The following is a 27,414-nucleotide window of genomic DNA, read 5'->3' on the forward strand; positions in this document are numbered from 1 at the left end:
TTGATTTTCGTCACATATTCTCATCCCCTGTGGCGAAATTGGTTAGCGCACGGTACTTATACAGCTATATCTAGCGAGATATGTCGGGATTGCGAGTTCGAGTTTCGCCAGGGGAAATCAGTTTTAACTGCTTGAATGTGTCCTTGCTATTGGTCGTTAATTTTCGTCATATATACTCATCCCCTGAGGCGCAATTGGTTAGCGCACAGTACTTATAAAGCAGTATCTAGCGAGATATGCCGGGGTTTCAAGTTCGAGCCTCGCAAGGGGAATTCAGTTTTAACAGCTTGAATGTGTCCTTGCAATTGTTGTTTGATTTTCGTCACATATTCTCATCCCCTGTGGCGAAATTGGTTAGCGCACGGTATATATACAGCTATATCTAGCGAGATATGTCGGGGTTGCGAGTTCGAGGGGAAATCAGTTTTAACTGCTTGAATGTGTCCTTGCTATTGGTCGTTAATTTTCGTTTTATATACTCATCCCCTGTGGCGCAATTGGTTCGCGCACGGTACTTATACAGCAGTATCTAGCGAGATATGCCGGGGTTGTGAGTTCGAGCCTTGCCAGGGGAAATCAGTTTTAACTGCTTGAATGTGTCCTTGCTATTGGTCGTTAATTTTCGTCACATATACTCATCCCCTGTGGCGTAATTGGTTAGCGCACGGTACTTATACAGCTATATCTAGCGGGATATGTCGGGGTTGCGAGTTCGAGGGGAAATCAGTTTTAACTGCTTGAATGTGTCCTTGCTATTGGTCGTTAATTTTCGTCACATATACTCATTCCCTGTGGCGCAATTGGTTAGCGCACGGTACTTATACAGCAGTATTTAGCGAGATATGCCGGTGTTGCGAGTTCGAGCCTCGCCAGGGGAAATCAGTTTTAAATGCTTGAATGTGTCCTTGCTATTGGTCGTTAATTTTCGTCACATATACTCATCCCCTGATGCGCAATTGGTTAGCGCACAGTACTTATACAGCAGTATCTAGCGAGATATGCCGGGGTTTCGAGTTCGAGCCTCGCAAGGGGAATTCAGTTTTAACAGCTTGAATGTGTCCTTGCAATTGTTGTTTGATTTTCGTCACATATTCTCATCCCCTGTGGCGAAATTGGTTAGCGCACGTTATATATACAGCTATATCTAGCGAGATATGTCGGGGTTGCGAGTTCGAGGGGAAATCAGTTTTAACTGCTTGAATGTGTCCTTGCTATTGGTCGTTAATTTTCGTCACATATACTCATCCGCTGTGGCGCAATTGGTTAGCGCACGGTACTTATACAGCAGTATTTAGCGAGATATGCCGGGGTTGCGAGTTCGAGCCTCGCCAGGGGAAATCAGTTTTAACTGCTTGAATGTGTCCTTGCTATTGGTCGTTAATTTTCGTCACATATACTCATCCCCTGTGGCGCAATTGGTTAGCGCACGGTACTTATACAGCAGTATCTAGCGAGATATGCCGGGGTTGCGAGTTCGAGCCTCGCCAGGGGAATTCAGTTTTAACTGCTTGAATGTGTCCTTGCAATTGGTCGTTTGATTTTCGTCACATATTCTCATCCCCTGTGGCGCAATTGGTTAGCGCACGGTACTTATACAGCAGTATCTAGCGAGATATGCCGGGGTTGCGAGTTCGAGCCTCGCCAGGGGAAATCAGTTTTAACAGCTTGAATGTGTCCTTGCAATTGTTGTTTGATTTTCGTCACATATTCTAATCCCCTGTGGCGAAATTGGTTAGCGCGCGGTACTTATACAGCTATATCTAGCGAGATATGTCGGGATTGCGAGTTCGAGCTTCGCCAGGGGAAATCAGTTTTAACTGCTTGAATGTGTCCTTGCTATTGGTCGTTAATTTTCGTTTTATATACTCTACCTGTGGCGCAATTGGTTAGCGCACTGTACTTATACAGCAGTATCTAGCGAGATATGCCGGGGTTGCGAGTTCGAGCCTAGCCAGGGGAATTCAGTTTTAACTGCTTGAATGTGTCCTTGCAATTGGTCGTTTGATTTTCGTTACATATTCTCATCCCCTGTGGCGCAATTGGTTAGCGCACGGTACTTATACAGCAGTATCTAGCGAGATATGCCGGGGTTGCGAGTTCGAGCCTCGCCAGGGGAAATCAGTTTTAACAGCTTGAATGTGTCCTTGCAATTGTTGTTTGATTTTCGTCACATATTATCATCCCCTGTGGCGCAATTGGTTAGCGCACGGTACTTATACAGCAGTATCTAGCGAGATATGCCGGGGTTGCGAGTTCGAGCCTCGCAAGGGGAATTCAGTTTTAACTGCTTGAATGTGTCCTTGCTATTGGTCGTTAATTTTCGTCACATATACTCACCCCCTGATGCGCAATTGGTTAGCGCACAGTACTTATACAGCAGTATCTAGCGAGATATGCCGGGGTTTCGAGTTCGAGCCTCGCAAGGGGAATTCAGTTTTAACAGCTTGAATGTGTCCTTGCAATTGTTGTTTGATTTTCGTCACATATTCTCATCCCCTGTGGCGAAATTGGTTAGCGCACGTTATATATACAGCTATATCTAGCGAGATATGTCGGGGTTGCGAGTTCGAGGGGAAATCAGTTTTAACTGCTTGAATGTGTCCTTGCTATTGGTCGTTAATTTTCGTCACATATACTCATCAGCTGTGGCGCAATTGGTTAGCGCACGGTACTTATACAGCAGTATTTAGCGAGATATGCCGGGGTTGCGAGTTCGAGCCTCGCCAGGGGAAATCAGTTTTAACTGCTTGAATGTGTCCTTGCTATTGGTCGTTAATTTTCGTCTCATATACTCATCCCCTGTGGCGCAATTGGTTAGCGCACGGTACTTATACAGCAGTATCTAGCGAGATATGCCGGGGTTGCGAGTTCGAGCCTCGCCAGGGGAATTCAGTTTTAACTGCTTGAATGTGTCCTTGCAATTGGTCGTTTGATTTTCGTCACATATTCTCATCCCCTGTGGCGCAATTGGTTAGCGCACGGTACATATACAGCAGTATCTAGCGAGATGTGCCGGGGTTGCGAGTTCGAGCCTCGCAAGGGGAATTCAGTTTTAACTGCTTGAATGTGTCCTTGCTATTGGTCGTTAATTTTCGTCACATATACTCATCCCCTGTGGCGCAATTGGTTAGCGCACGGTACTTATACAGCAGTATTTAGCGAGATATGCCGGGGTTGCGAGTTCGAGCCTCGCCAGGGGAAATCAGTTTTAACTGCTTGAATGTGTCCTTGCTATTGGTCGTTAATTTTCGTTTTATATACTCATCCCCTGTGGCGCAATTGGTTAGCGCACGGTACTTATACAGCAGTATCTAGCGAGATATGCCGGGGTTGCGAGTTCGAGCCTCGCCAGGGGAATTCAGTTTTAACTGCTTGAATGTGTCCTTGCAATTGGTCGTTTGATTTTCGTTACATATTCTCATCCCCTGTGGCGCAATTGGTTAGCGCACGGTACTTATACAGCAGTATCTAGCGAGATATGCCGGGGTTGCGAGTTCGAGCCTCGCCAGGGGAAATCAGTTTTAACAGCTTGAATGTGTCCTTGCAATTGTTGTTTGATTTTCGTCACATATTATCACCCCCTGTGGCGAAATTGGTTAGCGCACGGTACTTATACAGCTATATCTAGCGAGATATGTCGGGATTGCGAGTCCGAGCTTCGCCAGGGGAAATCAGTTTTAACTGCTTGAATGTGTCCTTGCTATTGGTCGTTAATTTTCGTTTTATATACTCATCCCCTGTGGCGCAATTGGTTAGCGCACGGTACTTATACAGCAGTATCTAGCGAGATATGCCGGGGTTGCGAGTTCGAGCCTCGCAAGGGGAATTCAGTTTTAACTGCTTGAATGTGTCCTTGCTATTGGTCGTTAATTTTCGTCACATATACTCATCCCCTGTGGCGCAATTGGTTAGCGCACGGTACTTATACAGCAGTATCTAGCGAGATATGCCGGGGTTGCGAGTTCGAGCCTCGTCAGGGGAACTAGTTTTAACTGCTTGATTGTGTCCTTGCAATTGGTCCTTAATTTTCGTCACATAAACCCATCCCCTGTGGCGCAATTGGTTAGCGCACGGTACTTATACAGCAGTATTTAGCGAGATATGCCGGGGTTGCGAGTTCGAGCCTCGCCAGGGGAATTCAGTTTTAACTGCTTGAATGTGTCCTTGCAATTGGTCGTTTGATTTTCGTCACATATTCTCAACCCCTGTGGCGAAATTGGTTAGCCTACGGTACTTATACAGCAGTATCTAGCGAGATATGCCGGGGTTACGAGTTCGAGCCTCGCCAGGGGAAATCAGTTTTAACTGCTTGAATGTGTCCTTGCTATTGGTCGTTAATTTTCGTCACGTATACTCATCCCCTGTGGCGCAATTGGTTAGCGCACGGTACTTATACAGCAGTATCTAGCGAGATATGCCGGGGTTGCGAGTTCGAGCCTCGCCAGGGGAAGTCAGTTTTAACTGCTTGAATGTGTCCTTGCTATTGGTCGTTAATTTTCGTCACATATACTCATCCCCCTGTGGCGCAATTGGTTAGCGCACGGTACTTATACAGTAGTATCAAGCGAGATATGCCGGGGTTGCAAGTTCGAGCCTCGCCAAAGGAAATCAGTTTTAACTGCTTGAATGTGTCCTTGCTATTTGTCGTTAATTTTCGTCACATATACTCATCCCCTGTGGCGCAATTGGTTAGCGCACGGTACTTATACAGCAGTATCTAGCGAGATATGCCGGGGTTGCGAGTTCGAGCCTCGTCAGGGGAACTGGTTTTAACTGCTTGATTGTGTCCTTGCAATTGGTCCTTAATTTTCGTCACATAAACCCATCCCCTGTGGCGCAATTGGTTGGCGCACGGTACTTATACAGCAGTATCTAGCGAGATTTGCCGGGGTTGCGAGTTCGAGTCTCGCCAGGGGAAATCAGTTTTAACTGCTTGAATGTGTCCTTTCAATGGGTCGTTATTTTTTGTCTCGTATAATTATCCCCTGTGGCGCAATTGGTTAGCGCACGGTACTTATACAGCAGTATCTAGCGAGATTTGCCGGGGTTGCGAGTTCGAGTCTCGCCAGGGGGAATCAGTTTTAACTGCTTGAATGTGTCCTTGCAATTGGTCGTTAATTTTCGTCACATAAAGTCAACCCCTGTGGCGCAATTGGGTAGCGCACGGTATTTATGCAGCAGTATCTTGCGAAATATGCCGGGGTTGCGAGTTCGAGTCTCGCTAGAAATTGTTGGAGTTTATTGCGTGCTTGGTGTTCTGTTGTTCTTATACATGAGTATAGGCTCTATGTGTGCTTACTACTTAAGAATGACATTGCTTCGTAGGTAGAGGGGTTCGGGTTAGGGGCTAATTTTTAACCTGAGCTTTTACTATGTTTCATTCAGGCCTACAGAAAACTTCAATATGGCTACTAGAAAACACCAACCCTAAATGTTGAATCTAGTCGTCCGAATAAAGATATCACAACCTCAAGCGTGTACTTATTCAGCGGTAAAATAATTTATTCCGGGAAATTCTTCAACACCATTTCGTAGCTCACTGCTTATGTTATTATGACATATCACCCACTCCCGCACTATTGATTCTTTCAACATATTTTAAGATGCTTATATTATTGATTTACCAAAGCAAGTCAATATTTTGTAATTTAAAATTAGTTAATTCACGCGCTCCATAAATCACAAATCATATTATTTTGCCGAAATTATATATAATGCTATAATTGAAATTAACTCGTATTTTACTAACACGGAAACAGATGGCGCTCACAAAGTTATGGATAGACTGGGCCCAATTTTGTATCATAGCAAAAGATCGGAGGATCGATAAAACCTAAACCCAAAATAGTTTTAGATCCGAACATCGGGGCAATGAGAATAGAATCCTTGTGAATACTGGGGGAGACGCAGACAGTAGACACATTTGCTCCCCATATATACTTAATGCGTTAAAGACATAAAAGTTCTTATAAATTAGGGAAATATTTATATTTACAATTGAATCAAGCTACTTAAATTTTCATTTTGATGACAACATGTGGCATTGCGTGTATTTAGAGAACTAATGTTATGTAGGCCTAGCACTCGCTGAATTAAACCTTCCTCTCCAAAATGTAACGTCTAACCAGGTTACGTGAAAGGATAAATGGGTGATGAAATTGGAATTCGGTTTAATTTTCTATAAGCTTTACTTGCCTCGGGTTAGTTTGCTGAAACGCACGCTTGAGATATCCATTAAGCGCGTGTATGTTTACTTGATTTAGCTTCCCTAATAATAAATTTCAAAATATAAAAATTTAAATCCAGGATTCAAAGAGGAATTTTGGATTAAATAATATAAACGTTTCAAACGAGTTTATTTTTTATCATTTCGATTGCGTATTTTACTTAACAAATCCCATAATAATAATTAAACCTCCGTTGCGTCATAAAAAGTAGTTCCACGTTCCCTTCGGAATAAGCGTTTTTGACCAGACCTCAGGGAAATCCAAGCGACAGTATGACGCCTTCGAGGGCAATGACAGATTTTCCACGTGCCAAATCCCTACTACACAGCAAGGAAGATTTATTGGAGTGAAGAGACCCTTTTCGGGGGGAGGGGGCTGCAGTGTCGTCTGCTGGTATGTGTATCCAAAGACATTGGACAAGGCTTCAACGTTACCAGTCCACCATTGTTCTTTTGTTAGACGTCTTTGGTTCCCCATTTCCACGTACAACATGTTCCATCATAAGAAAACAAGGTGATTAAACATCAGACTTTATTTTACCCTCGATTTTTTTAAAAATTCCCACTGGTTGGCCTTACCAAAACATTAGCCAATCGGTCTTACGCGCATCCTTTGTTGTCTTATAGCTCATTTGACGTCAAATTACCATGGTAACCTTTACGTAAGCGGTTCACTCAATCTTTTTAAAATTGAGAGCGAACTGTCAACTTTTCTTTCAATGACATGCCTGATTAAGGTCAACAAATAGTTATCTACGAAGATGTGGTTGTGGTTCTAAATAAATTGTACTTTTAAATGTAGTTTTTAATCCCACGCGAAGCGTTTGGGCATTGACAGCTTACCTCAATCACAGAAACAGAGTGGAGAGTACGTGATGCGTAATAAAGGTTTCAAGTTGGAGATTTCCTCGTATCTGTCTATGGACATCGCCTTACTCTAATATAAGGGAATTAAAACTGGTCGCGTATCCTTTAGAATTCTAAGGTTATAACGGTAAAGTGGATAACCGTTTGAGGTAGTTAAGGAAACCATTTTCCTGTTGATATATTTTCCTTGAATAAGTGGTTCATTCTATTATATAAGTTCTACTACACTTTGACAATCTTATATAGTAAATAATATATATAATAAATTCTTGTTTTCTAAGACAAAAGCTTGCTATTGTATATTGTGGCTATAAAAGGCTGTAGCCGTAAAAGATTGTTGTCGTTGCCCTTTTTAAAAGCTCAACCTGCTAATTTTCATAAGAGTTTTCCAAAGTTACAATTTACAGCCGTATACTATATTAATAAATTCAAAGTTCTAATCTACTGTAAGTGGGTGGATTTTGTGAGTTACTTTAAGATGTTATTAAAAGCTTATTTAGTACGCTGAAAAAACACTGATTGTCATTACAGGGGCCTGAATTTTAAGCGGGTTTTACTTTTAGTTCATTTTTCCCACGCCACGGAAATTCAATCAATGAGAGGGAGGAACATAACCCTTCTATCTCTTATCTTGGCCCTTCGACTAAACGAACCCTTTTTAAATATCCCCCAGTGGGAGTAACTATGTAGGATTTTGCGGGCCAGTTTTAAAACCATGGACTACCATTTAATTGTTCCAGCAAAATTGCGTGCTGTTTTTTACATTTTTCATTTCTATTCAGGTCTTTTCTTTACATATTTAAAAATATATGGTAAATTTTTAATAATAAGCAGTTACTTCAAGCATGTAGTATTTCTTCTGTCGCTTACCACAGATCATAACCAACGGACGTTTCTAACTAGTGCACCTGGCATTCCCGAATATCCTTTCCGTTTCATATTCTTTGAGGAGAAAGATTTCATAGGCGTTTTCTATCCTCTAAATTTTATATCAAGCGGCAAAAACGGATTTATGTAAGAACGTTGGACGTAGGCAATTCCCTGCCCATTCTCGACTACTTTGTATGTTTTAATGGGAGTGGCTTAAACTCGTGCTCGCCATCTATCGGGCCTTATTCTAATATATTTTGGGCTTTGAATATAGATACTGCATAAAGCAAGTAAATAATATTAATAACTTATAATTGTACTACAATAATAATTTTAGAACAAAGAAAGAAAAACCAGATACTTCAAGAAAATATTTAAAGAAACATCAATTATATATATTCTTAACTTTAAAACTTAATTCCACTAAATCGGGATTTATATCGCATTGTTGTCCACTTTGCTGTTTTCCCAGTGGCGAAATTTGGAAAAAAATATTATTTAGCCACGAAAATAGAGGTATGAATGACATTTTCGACCGCTAGAAGTCGCTCTATACAAAATTTGTGGGTGGAGTCAAAATATTACCAGACGAAGTTTCTCAATAAAGTATGCGAGGATGGTACCAGAGGCTAAAGCTATGATCCGACGTTCTTAGTACATAAATCCGTTTTTGCAAGCGGTGGTATTAACAATGCGCGTCTTACAACGATGTCATTTCTTCAGGCTTCAAACCTAATGCATCTTTGACAACTTTTAGACACGTCCCTCTGCCTGATCGATTTTTTCTTAACGTATCATTATTATTATTATTTTCAGGTTTCATGATGAAATTAGTATAGAATATTTTATACGTACACACTTGAGAGCGAGTTACTTTACCAAAGCGACCTCTTTGAGAAAGTACAATTCCGACCTTCATTTATTCACCTGTCATTGATGAAACTCAGACCGTCAAATTTTATGGAAGATAATGATGGCGGTTCATCTCGAGCAAATCTTTTCAGAATGCAACGAACATAACTTTCATGTATTAATCGGGATAATAAAGGTGTTCTAAGGGCAGATGTCTTTAAAACGATGAAACAAGTATCATCTGTGCCACTGGCACTCGATGTAAAATCATGGCAAATATTTTCTCATCTAGCTCGTAAACAGCGCTGATGAATTTTAGATTTTCCTTGATTGTTTCGATTATTTTCCTATTTTTAGTTTCATAGGTCAGTTAAAACATGAGTTACAGAAGCTTATTCAGTGAATCTGAATTAGAGTACCGAGTAGGAAAAGTACTTAGCCCACTAGTTTTGGTTGCACTGCAAAGTTGTGTTAAGGCTGTTATAGCAGAATTAGTTGGGAAACCAAACTAAACCTCTCCGAGTCAAGACGAGGGCTATCTACCCAATTAAGAGGTTTTTTTTAAATAATTAAGTAAATATAATGGGTATTAATTATTTTAATCACCATTAACTTACCTTAATTCTAGTTAAATCGTTTTAAGAAACTTTATTCCTAAGATCATTTTAAACTTAGCTATTGTTGACTTTTAACAATTTTTGGAAATTTAGGATATATAATGCGATTGATTAACAATAAGATACGCATTTGCGTAACCCTAGCCGATCACCGCGTACTTCTTAATCCTATTGATGATAATGGAGTAGAAGTCAATATTGCTTTCTGCGAAAACGTTTGCTCCGATTTGCCTATTGCGAACGCAGTGACACACACAGCTACGGCCAGTGTAATACCTCTGCATGACGTCATCGTCATTTGGAGAGGTAAAAAGACTGCGAACCATCCCTAAATATTTTCAAAAGTAGAGGAGTTATCTAGATTAGCACCTTAAAATATTTTTAGAAAAAATACTTCCTTAAAATCAACAAAGCTCGTGTTGTATATCATGCTTTTAAACGTAGCCTTAAATTTGTTAAGTTCGTAAATTGATGAAATACTTTCAGTAAAGTTAATAAATCATAACAAAATGGTCGATGAATTTTTTTTTAATGTACTTAGCCTGAAAATGTATTTTATTGGTTTTTTTTAATGTTTCTTGCACAACATTGGACTTAAAAACGTACCACTTTAACTCTTTTCATTTCTCATCTAACTCATCCCATTAATACCGCCTATAATAAACTTTAACCGTACGCATGAAATTTCGGAAAGAATGTAATTAGAACACACCTGACAGGGCTTTTACCTCTCCGAGTGACGATGACGTCACGGAGAGGTATTACACTGGACGTATCGGGGAGTGTGTGTGTGCATGTCAGTCACCGCGTTCGTAGTTGGCAAATCGGAGAAAACGTGTTCGCAGAAAGCAATTTTTGGCTTCTACTCCCATCGTTAGTGTCAAGCAGTACGCGGCGATCGGCTAGGATTACGAGAAACGTTTAGCCTCCCAATGGCAGCGCTACCACCAAAGGTTGACGCAATTACTGTTTTTCATATCATTTATTGTGAATCAATCGCGTTATATGCCCTAAATTTCCAAAAATTGTTAATGAGGCATACGCTTGAATTCAAACGTCAACAATAGCAATGTTTAAAATTATTTTAGGAATAAAGTTTCTTAAAGTGATATAACTAGAATTAAGCTAAATTAATGACGATTAAAACAATTAAGGTAAATTAATGACGTTTAAAATAATTAAGGCCGATCAACGACGATTAAAATAGTTAATATCAATTATATTTAATTATTTAAGAAAAACCTCTTAATTGCGTCTCGACTCGGAGAGGTTTATTTTGGTTTCCCAAATTGTCTTAATAAATGACGATTAAAATATTTAATATCAATTATATTTAATTATTTAAGAAAAACCTCTTAATTGCGTCTCGACTCGGAGAGGTTTATTTTGATTTCCCAACTTGTCTTAATAGCGGGAAATATTTATAGACTCGCTATAAATGCAAGGTGTATACAACAATGGAATAATAATCTAGCCCACAGCATATCAATAGGTGTTTCATTCCTAATATAATAGTATGGTCTTATAGACATGAAAAGGTGCACTGTTATCTAAACTAGGTATGTGTGCAATATTAAATATCAAGAACTCCCGTAGGGCCGTGACTACTAAACGAACAAACGAACTACCTAAAAAATTAAGAAGAGCGATTTCCTATTATGTCTCAGATTCCCTGTAATTATGGGCTAAGCTCAACACCCATACCCATAGATGCACATTCATAAACACCAGATTTACTTTCATTATAACACAATTACTTCTTTTTCGCTCGAGATTTTCGTAATTTACGATGTTGCCTCGCACACAACTTTTGCGCTTACAAGTAATAAATTTTGCCTTTAAAGTAAAATCACAAGCTTCAATGCTTTTCCTTGTTGATTTTCAAGAAGCGGAAAGCTAGTACGAGTACGAGTATGAAGAACAGATCCACAAGGGTTATCGACGTAAGGTACTTCGACCTAATGTTTCCGGACAAAAGATTCCATCAAGCTGATGTTGCAGGCAAAAAAGTATCTGAGAGAAAAAGCAAGTCTCGATCCATTTGGCGTTGCTGATCAATACAGAGCTGTTTTTGACTGAGTGCGAAAACATTTATCTAGAGGTCTGTTCGAGCTGTTTAGAGATAAACTGGATTTGGAGATTGTGTTATAAATCTTTTCTAGAAACTTCTTTGAAAAACATTTACTTTTAAATCGAAATTCAAATCTTAATCACTATATTAATGGCTGACTAGAAATAAAAGTAAACATAATGGTTGTTTATCTAGTTTGATAAATTTAAAATTTGTCAACATTTGTAAGTTATTTATCAATATAAATAATGGGTTTTGTGGAACCTATTTAAAACCATACAATGGCCAAGTTGTATTTTATAGAAATTTAATCTTAGAAAATGGTGACTTTTTCAAATTGTATTCTTCGTAATTTCAAAATATAATTAAACTTTTTTCTTTTTGTATAACATAATGGCTGCTCAAGTCTACCGAGAGGTAACACGGTTGTCCCAAACTAAGTTGTTTAGTTTCATCATGTCCTACTCTGAAACTCTAAATACGATCAAACTTTCAGAAATCAGCGTAGCTAATCACGATTCCGCTCGTGCTAATAAACCAACATAGTGATAAAATTCGAATTTGACAGTATTTAAGCACGTGATAACTCACAAACATCTCGAGCTTGTCATTAATATCGGTTTATCGATTTTCGTTATCACGCGAGTGGTAATTGCGAATGTTAAAATCTAATCGGACCCTCTTGTTGTTTCATTAGCTGGAACCAAAGATATGTTCCATTAGTATGACACTACCTATACTTCGTAATGCTAGAGACTTAAGTTACTGAGAGCTAGTTCGAGAACGACGTGAGAATTGACTATAAGCGGTTTTTGCAGTATCTTCCTATTTAGTTTGTTCTAAGCCTTTGACAGCGTCTCACCAGGCGCCGCTTTACGAGAATCTTTGACGTTTCATCTTCGTCACTTCATGACAAGCTCTCAGTAACCAGTGACAAACTTATGGAATATGTGCTGGAATATAATGGCGAGACCATTTCTGCTTTTGGTTCAAGGTATTGAAACGCGTAACACTTCTTGCCTACTTATATCTCGTACCCTCGTAGAATCGCGTGACGCATCGTTTAATCGATTAGGCCTAAAGATTTCGGATTTTTCTCTAAAACTTTCAAATATGATATTTTCGCTCGATTCTAAACTTCTCTGAATCTCTTTTTACAGGTATAAAATTGGCGAAGGCACTATTTACAGCCTTTCATTTTACAAGTCATTTCACGATAAGCTACCTTTTGTGGTAATGAAAGGTTCTTAAGTAATGAACAGCTATTACAGTCCTTTGATGTTATGAATTACCATAAAAGAAAGTCGGGAAAAAGGAATTTCGAATTTGCAATTTGTTTCCATAAATTATCACTTTTCCAGTTGTTTGCTCAGGTTCGAATAATGACTTACAAAAGATACGTTATTCCTTTGGCGTATACATGCATAAACTAGTAGCAATTACGGAACCGCTTTCCCAACAGTAAAGCGTTAACTTTGAAAATTGATGGCTTTTCAGAATGCCTTTGTGCTTTTATGAATTGCTTTTTTCTTTAAGTATAATATCGTAGAGCTACTTAGGACTAAGAGCGTAAGAAGACGTAACCACGAGCTGTCCCTTGCGGCTGACAACAGACGTTAGTGCTCGTATTGTATCATTACGATCTTTAATATGAGAAAGAATGAACTTTAATTGACTGAATTTTGAGCCTGTGAATGGCTGATATATCTTTATGTATATCAAAAGTATATATAGTATAACAAAAAGTCTCAGTTGCCACAATATTAATGTAGCAGACAACGCAAGTCCAGCTCTCGATCAATCACCATTACAGTTTTAGCCATGTCATTTTGATAAGAAAAAAAAAGATATTTTAACCTTTGCGTATCAATATGTATATATATTATAACAAAAAGTCTCTGTTGCCACATTATCAACGTGGCAGACGGTGCAAGTCCAGCTCTCGATCAATCAAAGATAGTTTTAGCTACGTCATTTAAAAAAGAAATGATATTGTAACCTATGCTTAGCTACTGGATGTGCAGTTGCTGTTCATTTCGACGGGTAGAGTCACTGAGTGAGTGAATGACGGCGTACTCTACGCAAAATTAAGTTTTTGACTTGTATAATACTTTCAGGAATTCAATCCTTTAAAAAAGATCGTAATTCTCATTTGAAGGAAACGCAATGTAATTTCTATTTAGAATACCAAACCATTCTAAAAAATGAAAACCCGTCATTATTAGATTTAATACATCTTGATTTTTAGACAATAATTATTTCGCTCGATCTATCCCTAAAATTCAGCGAACTATCAGTACGTGCAAAATACAAGAAACCGAAGGTACAGTAAATAGGTCTTGGCGTAGCTCTCGCGATTGTATCCAAGTTCCGCGACTCGAAGTATAACGGTTTAAAAAAGGGGAGGAAATTCGAGGAACGGTATGACCCGGAGCTCTTTTGCGAAATGATCGAAACTTTTTGTTTTAATATTTAGAAGTATATTTTGTCTGTGTCAATATAATTGTAAAGTACTGAGTGACTGATAATCAACGCCTAGAAAGCCGAATTTTTGCTGGTACGGTACTCTTAAGTCGTACTAGAAGTATCGAGGTAACCAAATTCTTCACATGGCGAAAGTAGATATTCTTGATAGCACAGCAACGGTCGGCCCTCTGGTAGCGGTTTCTGAAATGTCCCTCCAAAACGTAGACGCTCGCGGCGGTAGACGGCCAAACTTGATTGAAGCACCCACGTCCGTGTTCCGCAGCTTTATGTTGAGGAGAAGGGGGTAGGAAATATTTTTGTAACTCGACCAATTTTTCTCTCTTGTGTAGACTCGATGGAAGAGGCATAGAATCCTCAAATTTGTTCACTAGTGCCAGGATCTATTAGCAATGCTAGAGCTCTTTACTTCTATCTAGTCCCTTATCCTACTTCTGGTCGTAGGTACAGAACATAATAGGAAAGATTTTCAAATCCTCGGTAATCTTGAAAATGGTGTTCATAAATATGTGAAGCATATCATTTGGAATATTTGGTTTATTGTCTAACTATTTACTATAGGTGGGTGTTATGGATTTCGGGATTGAACAAGTCGCCATCTTTTAAAATGGCGGCCGAAAAGACTCAAAAACTTCCGGACAGCCAACGACGTGACCCTTTTCTATTATATATATAATAACAGCATGTCCATTAATTCAAAGCGTGAAATCCACCTAGTGTATTCTATCATAGTGACTGTTTTCTTTTATGGTGAAAATACCTTGCAAAGTTTTTGTTTGTTACACCGGTTCGTTACTTTTTATTTCAAACGACCAAAAAACCCCATTAAAATAGTAATTTCTTCAAGAACCAATAAAAGCACTGCGTAAAACGAGAAAATTTGTAACAACACGCTTTTCCCGCGGCAGTATGTTTGGAGGAAGATGGGACAGGTAGGCCCTAAAATATTCAATTTGCCATACATTAACTCACGCTTATTTGGAATTTCCGGTGAAGGAGAAAAAATGGGAAAAACGAGTAGGGAAAGTTTCCAAGAGATTGGAAAAGAGGGGGAGTTGACGTCAAGAGCAATAATCCGCATACGCAGGTAGCGCTATTCCAATGAGAAATTTCCTTTACAGTAATCGCGTTCGTCTCCACGCTCTCGCATTTCCGGATGTAAAAACCCCGACAAGGTAGGCTTCCAAGTTTTCTTACATGTCCTTGCTTTGACCTGGCAAATTAAAGCACAGTGCATGCCTTAAACGACCAATCTAATTTGATATGTTTTGGGGTTACTGTAATGTAAATGTTTTAGTAAATAGAACTATTAAAGCGGTATACCAAACATCTTTCATTCTGGCAATTGTGATTGAAGATGAATTATTCTCTCCATAACGAGGGTTAATTCATTCGAGATATAGTATTGCATTATCATAAGTTCAAAAGATATGTTTCATCAGTTTGTCACTGGTGAGAAGGAAGACACTTGAGAACTCAGGTGTACAATATGACTTGAACTCAACGTACTGTCCAAGCTGAACTCTGAGTTCCGAAGGATTTTAACTCGATTCACTGTCAAAGCTGAAATCTTTTGAACTCAGGTGTACACAGAGATCTAGAGCGTCTACCCCCTCGGTCACTGGGTACTGGGAGATTTTCGTGAAGTGAAGTAGGTGAAATGTCACAGATTCTCGGTAGGCGCTGTCAAAGGCTAAGTACAGACTTAGTAGGAAGATGGACTGCAAAACCGAGCGTTGCCAATTCTAACGTCATTCTCGAACTAACTAGGTCTCAGAAAGTCTCTAGTATTACAAAGTATAGGTAGTGTCATGAATTATATAGCATTTATAATGCTTTAATTTAAAGCCAATTTTCGTCTCCAAAAGAAAAGTTTACAGTTTGACACCTAATCTCATTTATGAAATGGAATTATTCATCCGGCTATCATCATTTTAACCGGTATTTATTTTGACCGTATTAAGTATGCAATCAAAAGGTGTGATTTTTATCTGGAAATGAAAACCATTATTTATGTTTTTGTAAAATAAACTAACTTATCAACGTTTTCCAAACAGTAAACGCAATTCAAGAAAAAAATACACACCGAATTTACAAAACATACTTAAACTCCAAAAGTAATGAAAAACAAATATTACTTCGAAAATTGACAAAGAGAACTTAAAACCCATAATGAACCAGTTTCTTTAGGTTAGCTAGAGACAAGGATGCAAGCACTCTTATTGCTGGTCCCTTGTTTTTTAGTCGGTAAAGAAAATGCTTGTAGTGTGACTTCTTGTTACTCGTACCCCGGAGAATACCTCTACCGGAAATTTTAACAAGATATATAGAACCAAAAAAGATACTTTAGCTTAGCCTTTAGGGTCTCTGAAATAATATACAGTATAGAATATAAGATATGAACTCGAGAAATATTCTTTGCTTTAGCATTTAGGGTCTTAGAAATATATTCTGAATAGAAAACGAGATATGGACACAAGAAAAGTTCTTGGCATTAGCATTGAAGGTCTTTGAAATATATTCAGAGTAAAATACACAGAAACGTTCTCTACCACTTTCGACCAACGGTATAATCCGGATTATAATTCTGGAAAAAAAATCGTGGTAAAGAAATCAAAACACTTCAAAAATGTGTTAGGGAACACTTTTCAAAATAAATGTAGGCCTACCCTACTGTAATATTATAAATATAAAAGTTGGATGTTTGAAAACTTGCCACTCAATTCCGCTTTAACGGCTAAAAAGATTTGGATGAAATGTGGCATGCAGGTAGATATAATATTATAAATGTGAAAGTTTGGAAGTTTAGAAGCCTGTTACTCAATCGTGCTCGCGGCTCGCCTCTAACGGCTAAACATTTTTGGATGAAATTTGGAACGCAGGTGGACTATGGCCTGGATCAACATATGGGATAATTTTATTCCGGCAGTAACTTTCCGTAGGATAATTTCAAAGTTTTTGCGCTATTACGTCGAACTCTACTAATATTATCAGAAGTAAGATGAGACTAGAAGTAAAGAGCTCTAGCATTGGTAGTAGATCCTGGCACTAGTGAACAAATTTGAGGATTTTATGCCGCTTCCATCGCGCTTACACTAAAGAGAAAAAAATTGGTCGAGATCCAAAAAATTTCCTACCCCCTTCCCCTCAACCTAAAGCCGCAGAACAACGGACGCGGGTGCTTGAATCTAGTTTGGCCGTCTACCGCCACGAGCGTCTCACGTTTTGGAGGGAAAATTCAGAAACCGCTATCAGAGGGCCAGCAGTTGATGTGTTATCAAGAATATTCAGTGGCTGTGCGAATAGTGGTTTTTCAAACCGAATCGAATAGTAAATCTGCTATTCGAAATCCGAATCGAGTACTCGTTCAAACGAATATTACTCGTTTTTTAAAAAATCTCGTTCGTGCACTCCTTTTTTCTATTAATCGGTTTTACCAGACGAATATTCGTTTCAAAGTGATTAATCGTTTTCTAAATACACCCAGCAGTACTAGTTTTTTTAAAGAGTACTCGAAAATTTTAATACTCGGTTTTATCAGACGAATATTCTTTTCAAAACGATTAATCGTTTCCTAAATACACGTAGCAGTCTAAAAATATTGTATTTCCCCATAGAGTGGAATTTTTCCTAAGACTGAGTAATTGGTGAGAGAAAAAAAACATCGTGAATTGCGCAATCGCGTTGAAATTCCATAAACAAAACAGCTTCATATATGTCATGTGACCACAGTCTCTCCCATTTCCAATCGAGTACTCGTTTTCTATTCGAATTTAGCCCCTTGGAAACGATTACTCGGTTTAGGGAGTTGTATTCGTATTTAAATCGGTTATTCGAATTTCTTTTCGAATAATCGTTTCGTAATTCGAATACTCGTTTTTTTTTTCAAATGGCAAAATCGATTCGTCGAATCGAATAATCGATTCGAATAAAACGAATACTATTCGAAAATTCGAGTATTCGCACAGCCCTAATATTCACTTTCGCCAAGTGAAGAATTTGGTTGGCTCAGTAGTTCTAGTCTCATCTTACTCCTGATATTATGAAAGTAGAAATTTGTGAGTTTGGATGTTTAGGTTTTCTACCCAATCCCTCTTTTGCGGCTTATCAGATTTAGATGAAATTTTGCGCGCAGGTAGAATATGACCTGCAATAACACATAGAAAAACTATTTCCCGATTTAAAGAAGATGAAGACCCTTAGGCATAGCCGGGGCACTTAAAACAGATTATTATAGAAACTGCTGTAAATAGCTCCAGATTATATCAATTTAACTTTCTTTGTGTATAACCATCCATAAGCACGCTTCTTATTAGAATACCAATTTGATTAACCGAACGGGAATTCAAATTTCTAAACTTCGGAACTCGACGTTCCGCCTCTTTTCTTTAAATGGCAATTTGCATTCTGAACGAAGCGAGGGATTCAATCCTCGTGCGTCAACAATAGGCTCACTGCTTACCATTCTCTTTTCTACCCGCCATCTCTTTTAGTAAAAGGTTTCGTTAAATTTTTAGGTCTTGCCTTACCGAGGGAAAATGGAAAACTTAAAAAAGCTTCGAGCTAATAGCTATCCCGTACTGAAGCTCTCAAAGTGGTATTACATATTCTTTGTAAATTTCACATTAGACTAAGAGCGAGTGAACTAGAAGGATCTATCCTACGTTCGGAAGTGCTTTCTGGTGAAATGATTGCGATTATAAGCCGTTCCATTTTCGGTGCATTTCTTTGCGCACTTTTCCCGCTAAAATATAGAAATTAGGGTTTACATAATGTCGGTCTGAGAGCCTTTTAACGAGGACACCATATGCAAACCATTCTATTGTATGTCGTGCAATGAACACATTTTTACTGTGAACGCAGTGTATGTTACAGAGCACACCACAAAATAGTCAAGGGTTGCTTGTCCTATTTTAAAAATTAAATTTAGATCTGTCGACTGTTATTTTTTCCTATTAAAAATATGAAACAATCAATTTCAAAACAAAAAGTTGTACCATCTTATCTTACACGTGTATTCGAAAACCCATAAATCAACCAAGCATTCTAACCGCATTAGCAACGCGTTCTAAACGTTTTTTTATATATCGTAGTGATATAACTCTTTGGTTTCTACATTTTACCAGAAGGGGATATTAAAAGAAGGATGACACTCTGTATCCTCTTAATACTTTAGTTATGTAAAATGATTATTCCCTGGTTCAACCTTTTTGTTTGCTCTCCTGCTCATCAAACTTCAGATGGGCATCGTACCGTGGGCCCGTGGGGTGAATTCTATAACTGCTGTTTGGTACTAAATCCTCAACAATCAACCCACAAAACTGGCCTTGACGTGGGACAAAAATCCACAAGCGTGCCTTGGCAAATTTTTAAACTCTAATAGAGTAATGATGAACTATTTATCGCGTATGTGACTCGGCTTAGTAACCTTGCTCCAAATGTAAAATGATGTTTGGAAGAATCGTGTTACAATTACCCCGCTTTGCGGTTCACTTCCCATCGAAGAGAAGTACTATATACACTTCTAATTTTACCAGACTAGTTGATATATTCTATCCCTAGCTTCGACATCGCTTCTTTGACATAAATCGTGTCTATTTAGTCTTGTATTGTCAAACAATTGACAAGACTGACCCCGCTCGGGTTATTCAACGAAAGGGATTTGTACTAAAAGGGATTATTTAAATACCCGCGGTATTGCTTGAGCTTAAATTGAGACTACTGTCAATGCAAATTTATTGTTCTGTTTTCTATACTATGAGAACCTTAAAAGCACGGTCTTCTAAATTTTTTAAATTTTACTATACCCCTGAACCGTTTTGGTTTTCTATACGTGGACCACCGTAATTTAGGGTGAACTAAAAGGTTACAAAACTTTATTGTTTAATTTACTTATGTACAAACAACAAAGAGTATCTCTAAACCTCGGTCTACTGTTCCTCGAGAAGCATCTTTTTCTGTTTGGTTCAGTTCGCATTTGTAACGCGGTTATGAAGAAGAAGAACGTCTGCTAAAGCATTATGGCGCCCAAAAGGCTTTTCAAACAACTTAAGAAATAAAAAAAAGCTTTTTGGTTAAATAAATGATTTACGGGTTTAGTTTGTGTGAAATTCATGGCCTCCATTTCCTTGATAAAGGGGTTTATATTGAAAATCAATTTTTGAAGATAGCTGTCAATTTCTGAAATATTTCAACTAGGCAAACATTTGACTGTGTGAACATTATTTTAAAAGTGTTTTTTGTTCCCGAAAGCACTACTGACGTCCTCAAGCATCTGATTAAAACCTACCTACAAGTCAACTTCTTTGTCACAATATAGATCTTTACTAATAACCTTTGAGATTGGTAGATTCTATCTAAAGTGTTATAGAAAAGTTTTGTTGCTAATCCTAAAAAAATATGCATCATTAAATAATCGCTCACAAAGTTTTCAATAGCTGTATCGTAGGAACATACTATCTGTAATGAATAGTTCGTACGCTAACTCTTCTAGATATGACATTATAATTGAACTTGTTCCAGAACTCGAGGGAAAAACATTGTAACTTTTAATAATTTCTCCCATTATGGTTATTAATCGAAACTGTCTTGATAGAACCAAGACTTAAAAAGTGTCTATTAAGAAAGAGGTTATTACTTGACTAAAGGCACAGATATTGATTAGTTTTTAATAAAAACTTACAGACAAGCTTAAGAGAAACTAGGTCCCGTACCGCATTTCTTTGAATAAATTTATTTTATGGGTAATCAATTTATTTCATCTCAATTATTTGAAAAATTTACGTATCTCGGCTTTTCCCCGAACATATTTTATCATTACATCAATGATAACGCTCCCTTAGAATTCGATTTTTTTTAATTATTCACTTTACAAATATTTCACATTAAATTAATATTCACTATGAATATTCCCTATTGCTTATTTTTCACCTAGTTTCAAAGGTCTGCAGATTAGGAAGTCGATTTCCACTAGAAAAGAAAGAAGTGTTGGTCTAATATCATCCGAATTTTAGCTAGCTAGTTTTCCTTGTTGTTGAAAGGTACAGTTTTTAGAAACTTTTATAAATATGCTAAAATTTAAATCTGTAGAATTTTGTGAAAAGTGTGAATAAATAGAACCGGATAGCCACTTTTTGGGATGAACACTGGTCCAACTTCAGTGGCCAATCGAGAAAGGAGAGGGATAAAAAATCGTCCGTGCTTGGAATGGATGAATGCGCATCTAAAAATACCATAAAATATTCTAGCGTACTGTAGTTCAAAGCAAACGAAAAATTATTCGAGCTGCTGGAGTACTGCGCTCGTTTCAGCCAGATGTGTTTTTTTTTCTCAGTATACTATATCAATGCACAGAATGTTTAGACGTCTAAAGTAGTATTGTTTTTATCAACACTTGTTTCCTGGAGTCAAATAAAAGTTTTTCCTGTGTATTATTGTAAGAAGCATGTGATAAAGGGAACATAAAATTATTTTTGTAATTTAATTTCACTTTCATTAGAAAAATGCAAGAGGATTATTTAAATTCAAGGGATGCGATGTGTCAACCAGGGTTAAACTTGAGTTAACTTCCCAAGTCGCAAATTTCCTATATTATCTTGAAAAATTCAAATTTAATGTAGAATTTCGAATAATAAATTAAATGAAACTTATTTTTCAAAATTATATAATATATAATATAATATATATAAAGTAACCAAAAATGTCCTAAAGGGATTCGTTGCTGATTGAATTTAATAAAGAGGCATATAAGAATTTACCTCTAGGTCTCCATCACTGGAAAAGACGTTATTTGACTTGAATATTTAGTTAGTGTAATCTTCTAGAGAACGCAGTTTTATGCAGTTTTCCAACTGTATTTTTTTACGAATTAAGTTTATTGAAATAATGATGAACATTTCCTAAAATGTTATCATACGAAGAAACCTGCATTCACCAAAGGTAATGCAAGTAAAATGAACAAGTAGTTGTAAGTAAAATGAACAAGTAGTTGAAAGTAAAATGAACAAGTAGTTGTAAGTAAAATGAACAAGTATGTTGTAAGTAAAATGAACAAGTATGTTGTAAGTAAAATGAACAAGTATGTTGTAAGTAAAATGAACAAGTAGTTGTAAGTAAAATGAACAAGTACTTGTAAGTAGAATGAACAAGTAGTTGTAAGTAAAATGAACAGCTAGTTGCTGTAATTAACACTTAAAACCTTTTTTTTATCAAAATTTTTGCCGATGGATAAATTTAAATCATATTCGCTACAGATATTAAAAAAAAATTAAATAGTTTCATAGAATAAGTTGTTATCGCTATTAATTCATAAATATATATGGAAGGAATAATTTTATATAATGTTATTGATTGTTAACGATGAGGAAAATACAATATTTACTTTAACGCATTTTATGGTAAAGTTTTAAGTGCACGTTTATTTTTCAAGTTTAAGAAATTTTAAACAAATTTGAAAATACCGCTAATAAAAGTTTGCTATGAAACGTTTAGGCAAAAGTGGGTCCTAGACCCTAAACGCTTTCAATTTTGTGATATTTGTATTAGGGAAACATTTCTAAACTTGCGTTAACGTTGCTGTTGGAAATGTTTCTCAGGGACAAATTTGTCGTTCGCCGGCTATTAACAGCTTTTATTATAGCATTTGGGCGCGTTTTAACTCAAATAGTTGATATAATATATTAGCCTGAAAAGATCTTTCAATTTTATGTGGGAAGAAGCAGTATTGCATATGGAAGGTTTCTTCCCACTGGGACACTGTGAGAAAGGGCTTATAAACGACAGCGCTAGAGAAAGGCCATTAATTAGACCACCATACACGACATTTCTTGAGGGTTTCTTATTATAATAGCATTCATATTAAGAGTTTAGTTCAACTGGACGCGTGCACAGTTGCTGAGTTGCTTTTTCCCTTAGTGACATCGTCTCAAATGGGTAAGACGATTATTTTTCCACTGATAAATATCAAATACTTTGGAAAATTATACTTATTATATGGTTTGAAGGATGTTTTGAGAAATTTATAAGCTGATTAAACCTCTAAATCGTTTGAGAATTGAATAAAAAAAAGCTCTCCTCGATTGCACGATCAGGCTTTCGTTCTGCAATTTTCTCAGTAAAATTGTCTATGCAAGAGCAAGTTTCTCATTTGATAGCTTTTGGCAGGTCGCATGTTGTTGCATGAGAAAAAACGTGGCATAAAACCAGTTCGTGCTTCTTTCGAAACGAAAAAACATCAGTAGCGTAAGAAGAGGAAAATTACAGCGTGATTTGGTTAGAAAACACAAGTCGGAGGCAGGGCCGGAAATAAGCTAAATTTCTTATAGGACATGTGACCAGTTACCCCCTGTTTGATAGGCAATTTTATAGGACATTGTCTACTGGAGTGTGCAAAAATAGTGTCGCATCATCATAGTCAAGCTCTCAAAACTTCGGAAAGTTTATTGGTCAAAATTAGTTTTTAAAAAATTTATGGGACATTTTAAAATTTTATTGGACAATGTCCAGGGTCCTGTGTTTATTTCCGACCCTGGGTCGGAAGTAGCGGGAGGAAAACTCAACCATGGAAAATATTACAACCAATAGAATCAGCCTACGCCCACATTTCTTAGCTACGAGAGGTGCCACTGACGAAATAAAAATCTCTACTGGATTTTTGGTACTGAAGTCACAGGTAAATATGAAATATGCCGAAATAAATATGTTTTTCTATAAAAATTAATAGCTTCAAATCAATTTCTTCATTCGCAAAATCTGTATAACGTGATTTTTCATGTCAGAAGCACTATTTTCAGGTTTCAGCAAAATTAGAATATCCTAAATTATTTTAGTTTAGTAATTATGTGGTAGGTGATTGTTACTGAAGTGGCCAGCAACTGGCTCGGAAATTCAATATGCTGTTCACGAGATATTGTGTAGAATGAGATCGCTTTGCAGATGAGCCTGAGATACTCTCCGAACTTAACATTAATAACTAATATCCATTAAACTAAACGTTAACTTCAAGGATGGCTGTTTCTAAATGTAAACATTCAAACAGAATGCTTCTCAACTGGGCAAAGTTGCTATAAAGTAAATTGTAGAACCAAGTGATTTTATAATTTAATATCAAACAATCAAGCTAATTCTGGATATTAAGTACCTATTTGACACATTTTTCATTATAATATTTCAACAAAAAGCTGATGTTTATAACATTTGAAATACCGTGCTTCAGTTTATGAATTGCTGAACGTCCGCGTAGAAATCAAATTATTTTATATTGAACTCTATGCAAAATCGAGAAAAACGTTTTCGAGGGCAATTCAGTGCTTCTCATCAATTGCGCCTTGTCAGATTTTCAAATAAATGTAAGCAGACTCCTGATGTTAGTGCGTGTTCTGGCGAAAAAAAATCAAGTGTAGGTATTTGAAAATACTAATCAAATGAAGAGCGGTCCCAAAGTGCCAGGGCTCTAGACAGAATATAACTCATTCTCAAGCAAGTTGCGTTGAAATAGTAAATACTGGCTTAGTTAAAATCAGACGCAAATATTTAAGTAATCATTAACTATATATTAAAGAACTTCACAACAATAAGTATGACACTCAGTAGAATAAGTAAATGCTGGTGTTTTTCAATAAAAAAGGTTTCCTCCAATCCAGCATTTTATTTGCAAAAATAATTTAGCATTGGTATTATTTCTTACTAAACTTATAGGTGTATGCATATTCATATTGCATAAAATTGGATCTCAAATCCAATATTAATCGTAGTATTACGTGGAATGTCTGTTCAATTTCAAGCAGCTGCTTGCAATGTAGAGGTATTTAGAAAGTTTTGGTTTCTAACGCATTCTGAAACGCCTGTTTAATCTCTCATTTACCTCTCTTCACTAAGAACGTTTTATTTTAGCGCCGTTTAGTTTATTTGTCAGTTAAAATGCGCATTCAGACCCGGCAAATTTTCGATAGTGTGAACGTAAAAATGGCTTTCAACATTAACCGGTACAAATTTCAAATTCAGAAATTTCAATCTCAACATCAAGCGATTTTTGCATAGTCCGAACGCGACTTAATTCAAGATAATGTAAAAATAGAAAACCGTGGCAATTTAGAATATAATCACAGCTGTCGACTACGAAGTATAAAGTACGGAGAAGCCAGTTAAAATAAGGAAATAACCAGTTATGTTCATTATTTAAATCTTCACGTCCGAGTTTTCACGCCGAACACGTAGTGATGTTTATTTTAAATAGCTAACTGGACATTTTATCCCAAAAAAGTGTTAAAGTTTAATATGTAACTTACCAAAATACCTTTATTGCACAATGAACAGTTGTTCAAAGAACAAAAACAGGAGAAACGCAATTATAAATATTTAAAAGAAAAATACTTGCATTTCTTAACCAACTGTGAATAGTGCATGAACACCGCTATTGATGGTAGTTTATGCAATATATTGCACTTTCATAAAATATGCATCACTTAAAAGTCACGTGTTCCGTAGAAGGCTAAAATCGGAGAGTTTCCAAACAAGAGCCTTAAGTTTTATCAATGAATTTCCTATAAACTACTTTTTTCCGTAAATTTTCAATTAACAATATAATTTCTTAAATGTCTCTTAAAAATGGATAATTAGAACACTCGCGTATTTTTATATAAATCCGCAATCCACATTAGTTCGGGACGTTAATTACAACATACAACATTAAGAACGGCACTTAACGACACACACGTAGACATGTATAAGTAAACGAGTCTTACCCAATTCGTCTATTTTGGGAGACAAGGTCAGAGTAACGGCGACTAACAAGACACTAGTCAATAGGATGAAAACAAAAGCCGAGCCGATGATCATGATAATTATCTTCCTCCTACGTCGTGTGACTGAGTCGACATCATCGTCAAATTCGTCTCCCTTACGACTTCCTGCGCCGGAAATAGAAGTGACGCGCGAATTCTTCTTGACACTTCCAAGACGAGTAGTTGCCACGCAACTTGCGGAGCTGCCAATCCTGGACCTTCGTTCGCCGCAAGAACTTATAGAAGATCCCCTCCTACTGTGTCCACCCTGGTGGTGGTGGTGATGGTGTCTGACTTCCCCATTCTCGGCTCGGGACGATCGCCGACTGTGTCCCCCGCTACTGTTACTGGACCTCCTAGAGGGCGAGACGGACGACGACCTTCTTCTGGAACAATCTACGACGCTGCCGTCTGGTGAGTTCGAAATGGAATGGTGCATGTCGGGTTTCAATAAGTGCTGGTCCTTGGGTCGCAGCAATTCCTCTTCGGGATAGGAACCTTTACGACTGTGATCCCTCGACTTACGACGCGATCCAGAAACTTGGACCGAATGTCGCCGGTTTGAGCGATCCTTCTCAGCGGGCAAACTCAAAAAGTTCTTTGTCCCATCGTCCACATCATTTTGCTCTTTATGCAAAGGAGATTTTTTAGACGAAAGGGCCAAGGAAGTATCGCTCGCTTGAGACACCTTCAAGAGAATCCCTTCGTGAAGCTTATTAGTCACGATCGAATACAATTGGTCGTCACTCTTACTGGTCCTCAACTCTCCAACGGAATTAGACTTCGACATTTGCGCGAAGGAATTTATCCAATTTTTAATTATTTAAACTAACGAGTCAAATCATAGCTTAAACGCAACTGCGCCTCCACATTTAAATCTTTCATTCACTCTTGGTCTGTGAGCCATAGCGAAAGAAACGTGATGCCCGGCACGCGATATTTCGTAACTATAAAGCGAGAAACATCTTACCGACACACTGCATGCACTGTATCGGTGGTAGCTGTCACTTGCCGAGATAACTTGACGTAGGTGTAACTACAAAGTTTTAGATACACTTAACAACCCACTTAAGAATGAAAAAGGATGTTTTTTTCGCTAACATAAAAGGAAGCGTGATGTTTTTACGAGAAAACGTTGTACACTGTTGGGAAAAAATATCAACAACGGGGTTGTTTTATAAGAAATGGGATTTGGAAGGAAAGATTGCGGTAAAAATAGTTTCTCCAGCCGATGGAACGTGCAGCTAGCAACATTCGCGTACAGAAACTGATGTCGATTGAGAGAGCCAGTGTGACACGAAAACGCGCATGCTATTCGAAACGACTCTCCACGGCTCCGCTAGGGAGACTGGACGGAAGAGAACTATGGGAAGAGGAGACGAAATTTGGACGGATTATGTAAGGTGGTTCTATCCTTGTGATTCGTTTCTGGTATGTTACCCATCTCATTTTTCTTCGACATATGCGCTTAAATATGTTAAATTGGTATTGTAAAAAGAATTATTCCTCTAAAAATCACCTCAGGTATGTTAAAATACAGAGTTCAATAATCTTTATTTGAACTGAATATTATCGTAAAGAAAATAAATAAAATTGCCGGACAAAATGAATATTGATTTTAACTTTGCACAAAAATCATATTTAGAG

General features: G+C 37.5%; 2 protein-coding genes and 17 non-coding genes across 20 annotated transcripts in view; 18 read left to right on the forward strand and 1 right to left on the reverse strand.

Moving 5' to 3' along the window:
• The window catches only part of LOC149713222 (uncharacterized), a 67,744-nt gene extending 55,853 nt beyond the window's left edge, over positions 1-11,891 (forward strand). The window contains exons 11-12 of one of the 2 annotated variants that reach the window (XR_016370981.1): positions 11,100-11,254; positions 11,319-11,891. Coding sequence is in view for 1 of the 2 variants with exons in the window: in XM_089847479.1 (XP_089703605.1) it covers positions 6,439-6,470 (32 nt within the window). In the remaining variant the exon portion in view is untranslated. Of the gene's footprint in view, positions 1-6,438; positions 6,539-11,099; positions 11,255-11,318 lie in introns of those variants that run through there. The other variant, XM_089847479.1, reaches the window with a different exon arrangement.
• On the forward strand, positions 786-878 carry TRNAI-UAU (transfer RNA isoleucine (anticodon UAU)). The gene is given in 2 exon segments: positions 786-823; positions 843-878. It is a non-coding gene; the product is annotated as a tRNA-Ile (tRNA).
• Positions 1,245-1,337, forward strand: TRNAI-UAU (transfer RNA isoleucine (anticodon UAU)). The gene is given in 2 exon segments: positions 1,245-1,282; positions 1,302-1,337. It is a non-coding gene; the product is annotated as a tRNA-Ile (tRNA).
• TRNAI-UAU (transfer RNA isoleucine (anticodon UAU)) lies at positions 1,401-1,493 on the forward strand. Its single transcript is given in 2 exon segments — positions 1,401-1,438; positions 1,458-1,493. It is a non-coding gene; the product is annotated as a tRNA-Ile (tRNA).
• On the forward strand, positions 1,558-1,650 carry TRNAI-UAU (transfer RNA isoleucine (anticodon UAU)). Its single transcript is given in 2 exon segments — positions 1,558-1,595; positions 1,615-1,650. It is a non-coding gene; the product is annotated as a tRNA-Ile (tRNA).
• On the forward strand, positions 2,025-2,117 carry TRNAI-UAU (transfer RNA isoleucine (anticodon UAU)). Its single transcript is given in 2 exon segments — positions 2,025-2,062; positions 2,082-2,117. It is a non-coding gene; the product is annotated as a tRNA-Ile (tRNA).
• TRNAI-UAU (transfer RNA isoleucine (anticodon UAU)) lies at positions 2,181-2,273 on the forward strand. Its single transcript is given in 2 exon segments — positions 2,181-2,218; positions 2,238-2,273. It is a non-coding gene; the product is annotated as a tRNA-Ile (tRNA).
• Positions 2,796-2,888, forward strand: TRNAI-UAU (transfer RNA isoleucine (anticodon UAU)). Its single transcript is given in 2 exon segments — positions 2,796-2,833; positions 2,853-2,888. It is a non-coding gene; the product is annotated as a tRNA-Ile (tRNA).
• TRNAI-UAU (transfer RNA isoleucine (anticodon UAU)) lies at positions 3,109-3,201 on the forward strand. The gene is given in 2 exon segments: positions 3,109-3,146; positions 3,166-3,201. It is a non-coding gene; the product is annotated as a tRNA-Ile (tRNA).
• On the forward strand, positions 3,265-3,357 carry TRNAI-UAU (transfer RNA isoleucine (anticodon UAU)). Its single transcript is given in 2 exon segments — positions 3,265-3,302; positions 3,322-3,357. It is a non-coding gene; the product is annotated as a tRNA-Ile (tRNA).
• TRNAI-UAU (transfer RNA isoleucine (anticodon UAU)) lies at positions 3,422-3,514 on the forward strand. Its single transcript is given in 2 exon segments — positions 3,422-3,459; positions 3,479-3,514. It is a non-coding gene; the product is annotated as a tRNA-Ile (tRNA).
• Positions 3,734-3,826, forward strand: TRNAI-UAU (transfer RNA isoleucine (anticodon UAU)). Its single transcript is given in 2 exon segments — positions 3,734-3,771; positions 3,791-3,826. It is a non-coding gene; the product is annotated as a tRNA-Ile (tRNA).
• On the forward strand, positions 3,890-3,982 carry TRNAI-UAU (transfer RNA isoleucine (anticodon UAU)). Its single transcript is given in 2 exon segments — positions 3,890-3,927; positions 3,947-3,982. It is a non-coding gene; the product is annotated as a tRNA-Ile (tRNA).
• TRNAI-UAU (transfer RNA isoleucine (anticodon UAU)) lies at positions 4,045-4,137 on the forward strand. The gene is given in 2 exon segments: positions 4,045-4,082; positions 4,102-4,137. It is a non-coding gene; the product is annotated as a tRNA-Ile (tRNA).
• TRNAI-UAU (transfer RNA isoleucine (anticodon UAU)) lies at positions 4,358-4,450 on the forward strand. The gene is given in 2 exon segments: positions 4,358-4,395; positions 4,415-4,450. It is a non-coding gene; the product is annotated as a tRNA-Ile (tRNA).
• On the forward strand, positions 4,671-4,763 carry TRNAI-UAU (transfer RNA isoleucine (anticodon UAU)). Its single transcript is given in 2 exon segments — positions 4,671-4,708; positions 4,728-4,763. It is a non-coding gene; the product is annotated as a tRNA-Ile (tRNA).
• On the forward strand, positions 4,826-4,918 carry TRNAI-UAU (transfer RNA isoleucine (anticodon UAU)). The gene is given in 2 exon segments: positions 4,826-4,863; positions 4,883-4,918. It is a non-coding gene; the product is annotated as a tRNA-Ile (tRNA).
• TRNAI-UAU (transfer RNA isoleucine (anticodon UAU)) lies at positions 4,982-5,075 on the forward strand. The gene is given in 2 exon segments: positions 4,982-5,019; positions 5,039-5,075. It is a non-coding gene; the product is annotated as a tRNA-Ile (tRNA).
• A 6,756-nt stretch (positions 11,892-18,647) lies between the features above and the next one.
• On the reverse strand, positions 18,648-26,725 carry LOC149713388 (uncharacterized). The gene is made up of 4 exons (XM_089849517.1): positions 25,729-26,725; positions 20,315-20,376; positions 19,795-19,845; positions 18,648-18,731 (listed from the first exon to the last, which is right to left on the reverse strand). The coding sequence occupies exons 1-4, from the start codon at positions 26,555-26,557 to the stop codon at positions 18,648-18,650; spliced, it is 1,026 nt and encodes a 341-aa protein (XP_089705643.1). The 5' UTR covers positions 26,558-26,725.
• Positions 26,726-27,414: the final 689 nt, after the last annotated feature.

Source organism: Phalangium opilio, unplaced genomic scaffold, assembly GCF_054372755.1.
Source record: "Phalangium opilio isolate 3A_F unplaced genomic scaffold, DU_Popi_V2 ptg000009l_1, whole genome shotgun sequence".
NCBI classification, from domain to species: Eukaryota; Metazoa; Arthropoda; class Arachnida; order Opiliones; family Phalangiidae; genus Phalangium; species Phalangium opilio.

Bases quoted from the DNA above. Each gene is read 5' to 3' on its own strand.
- LOC149713388 (XM_089849517.1), bottom strand. From the start codon at position 26,557: ATGTCGAAGTCTAATTCCGTTGGAGAGTTGAGGACCAGTAAGAGTGAC. The intron at 20,377-25,728 runs GTAAGACTCGTT...ATATTTTTTTAG, and splicing joins TCCCAAAATAGACGAATTGG to GATTAGCAACAAAACTTTTC. The intron at 18,732-19,794 runs GTATAGTAAAAT...TCTATATTTTAG, and splicing joins AAAACCAAAACGGTTCAGGG to CGGGAAAAGTGCGCAAAGAA.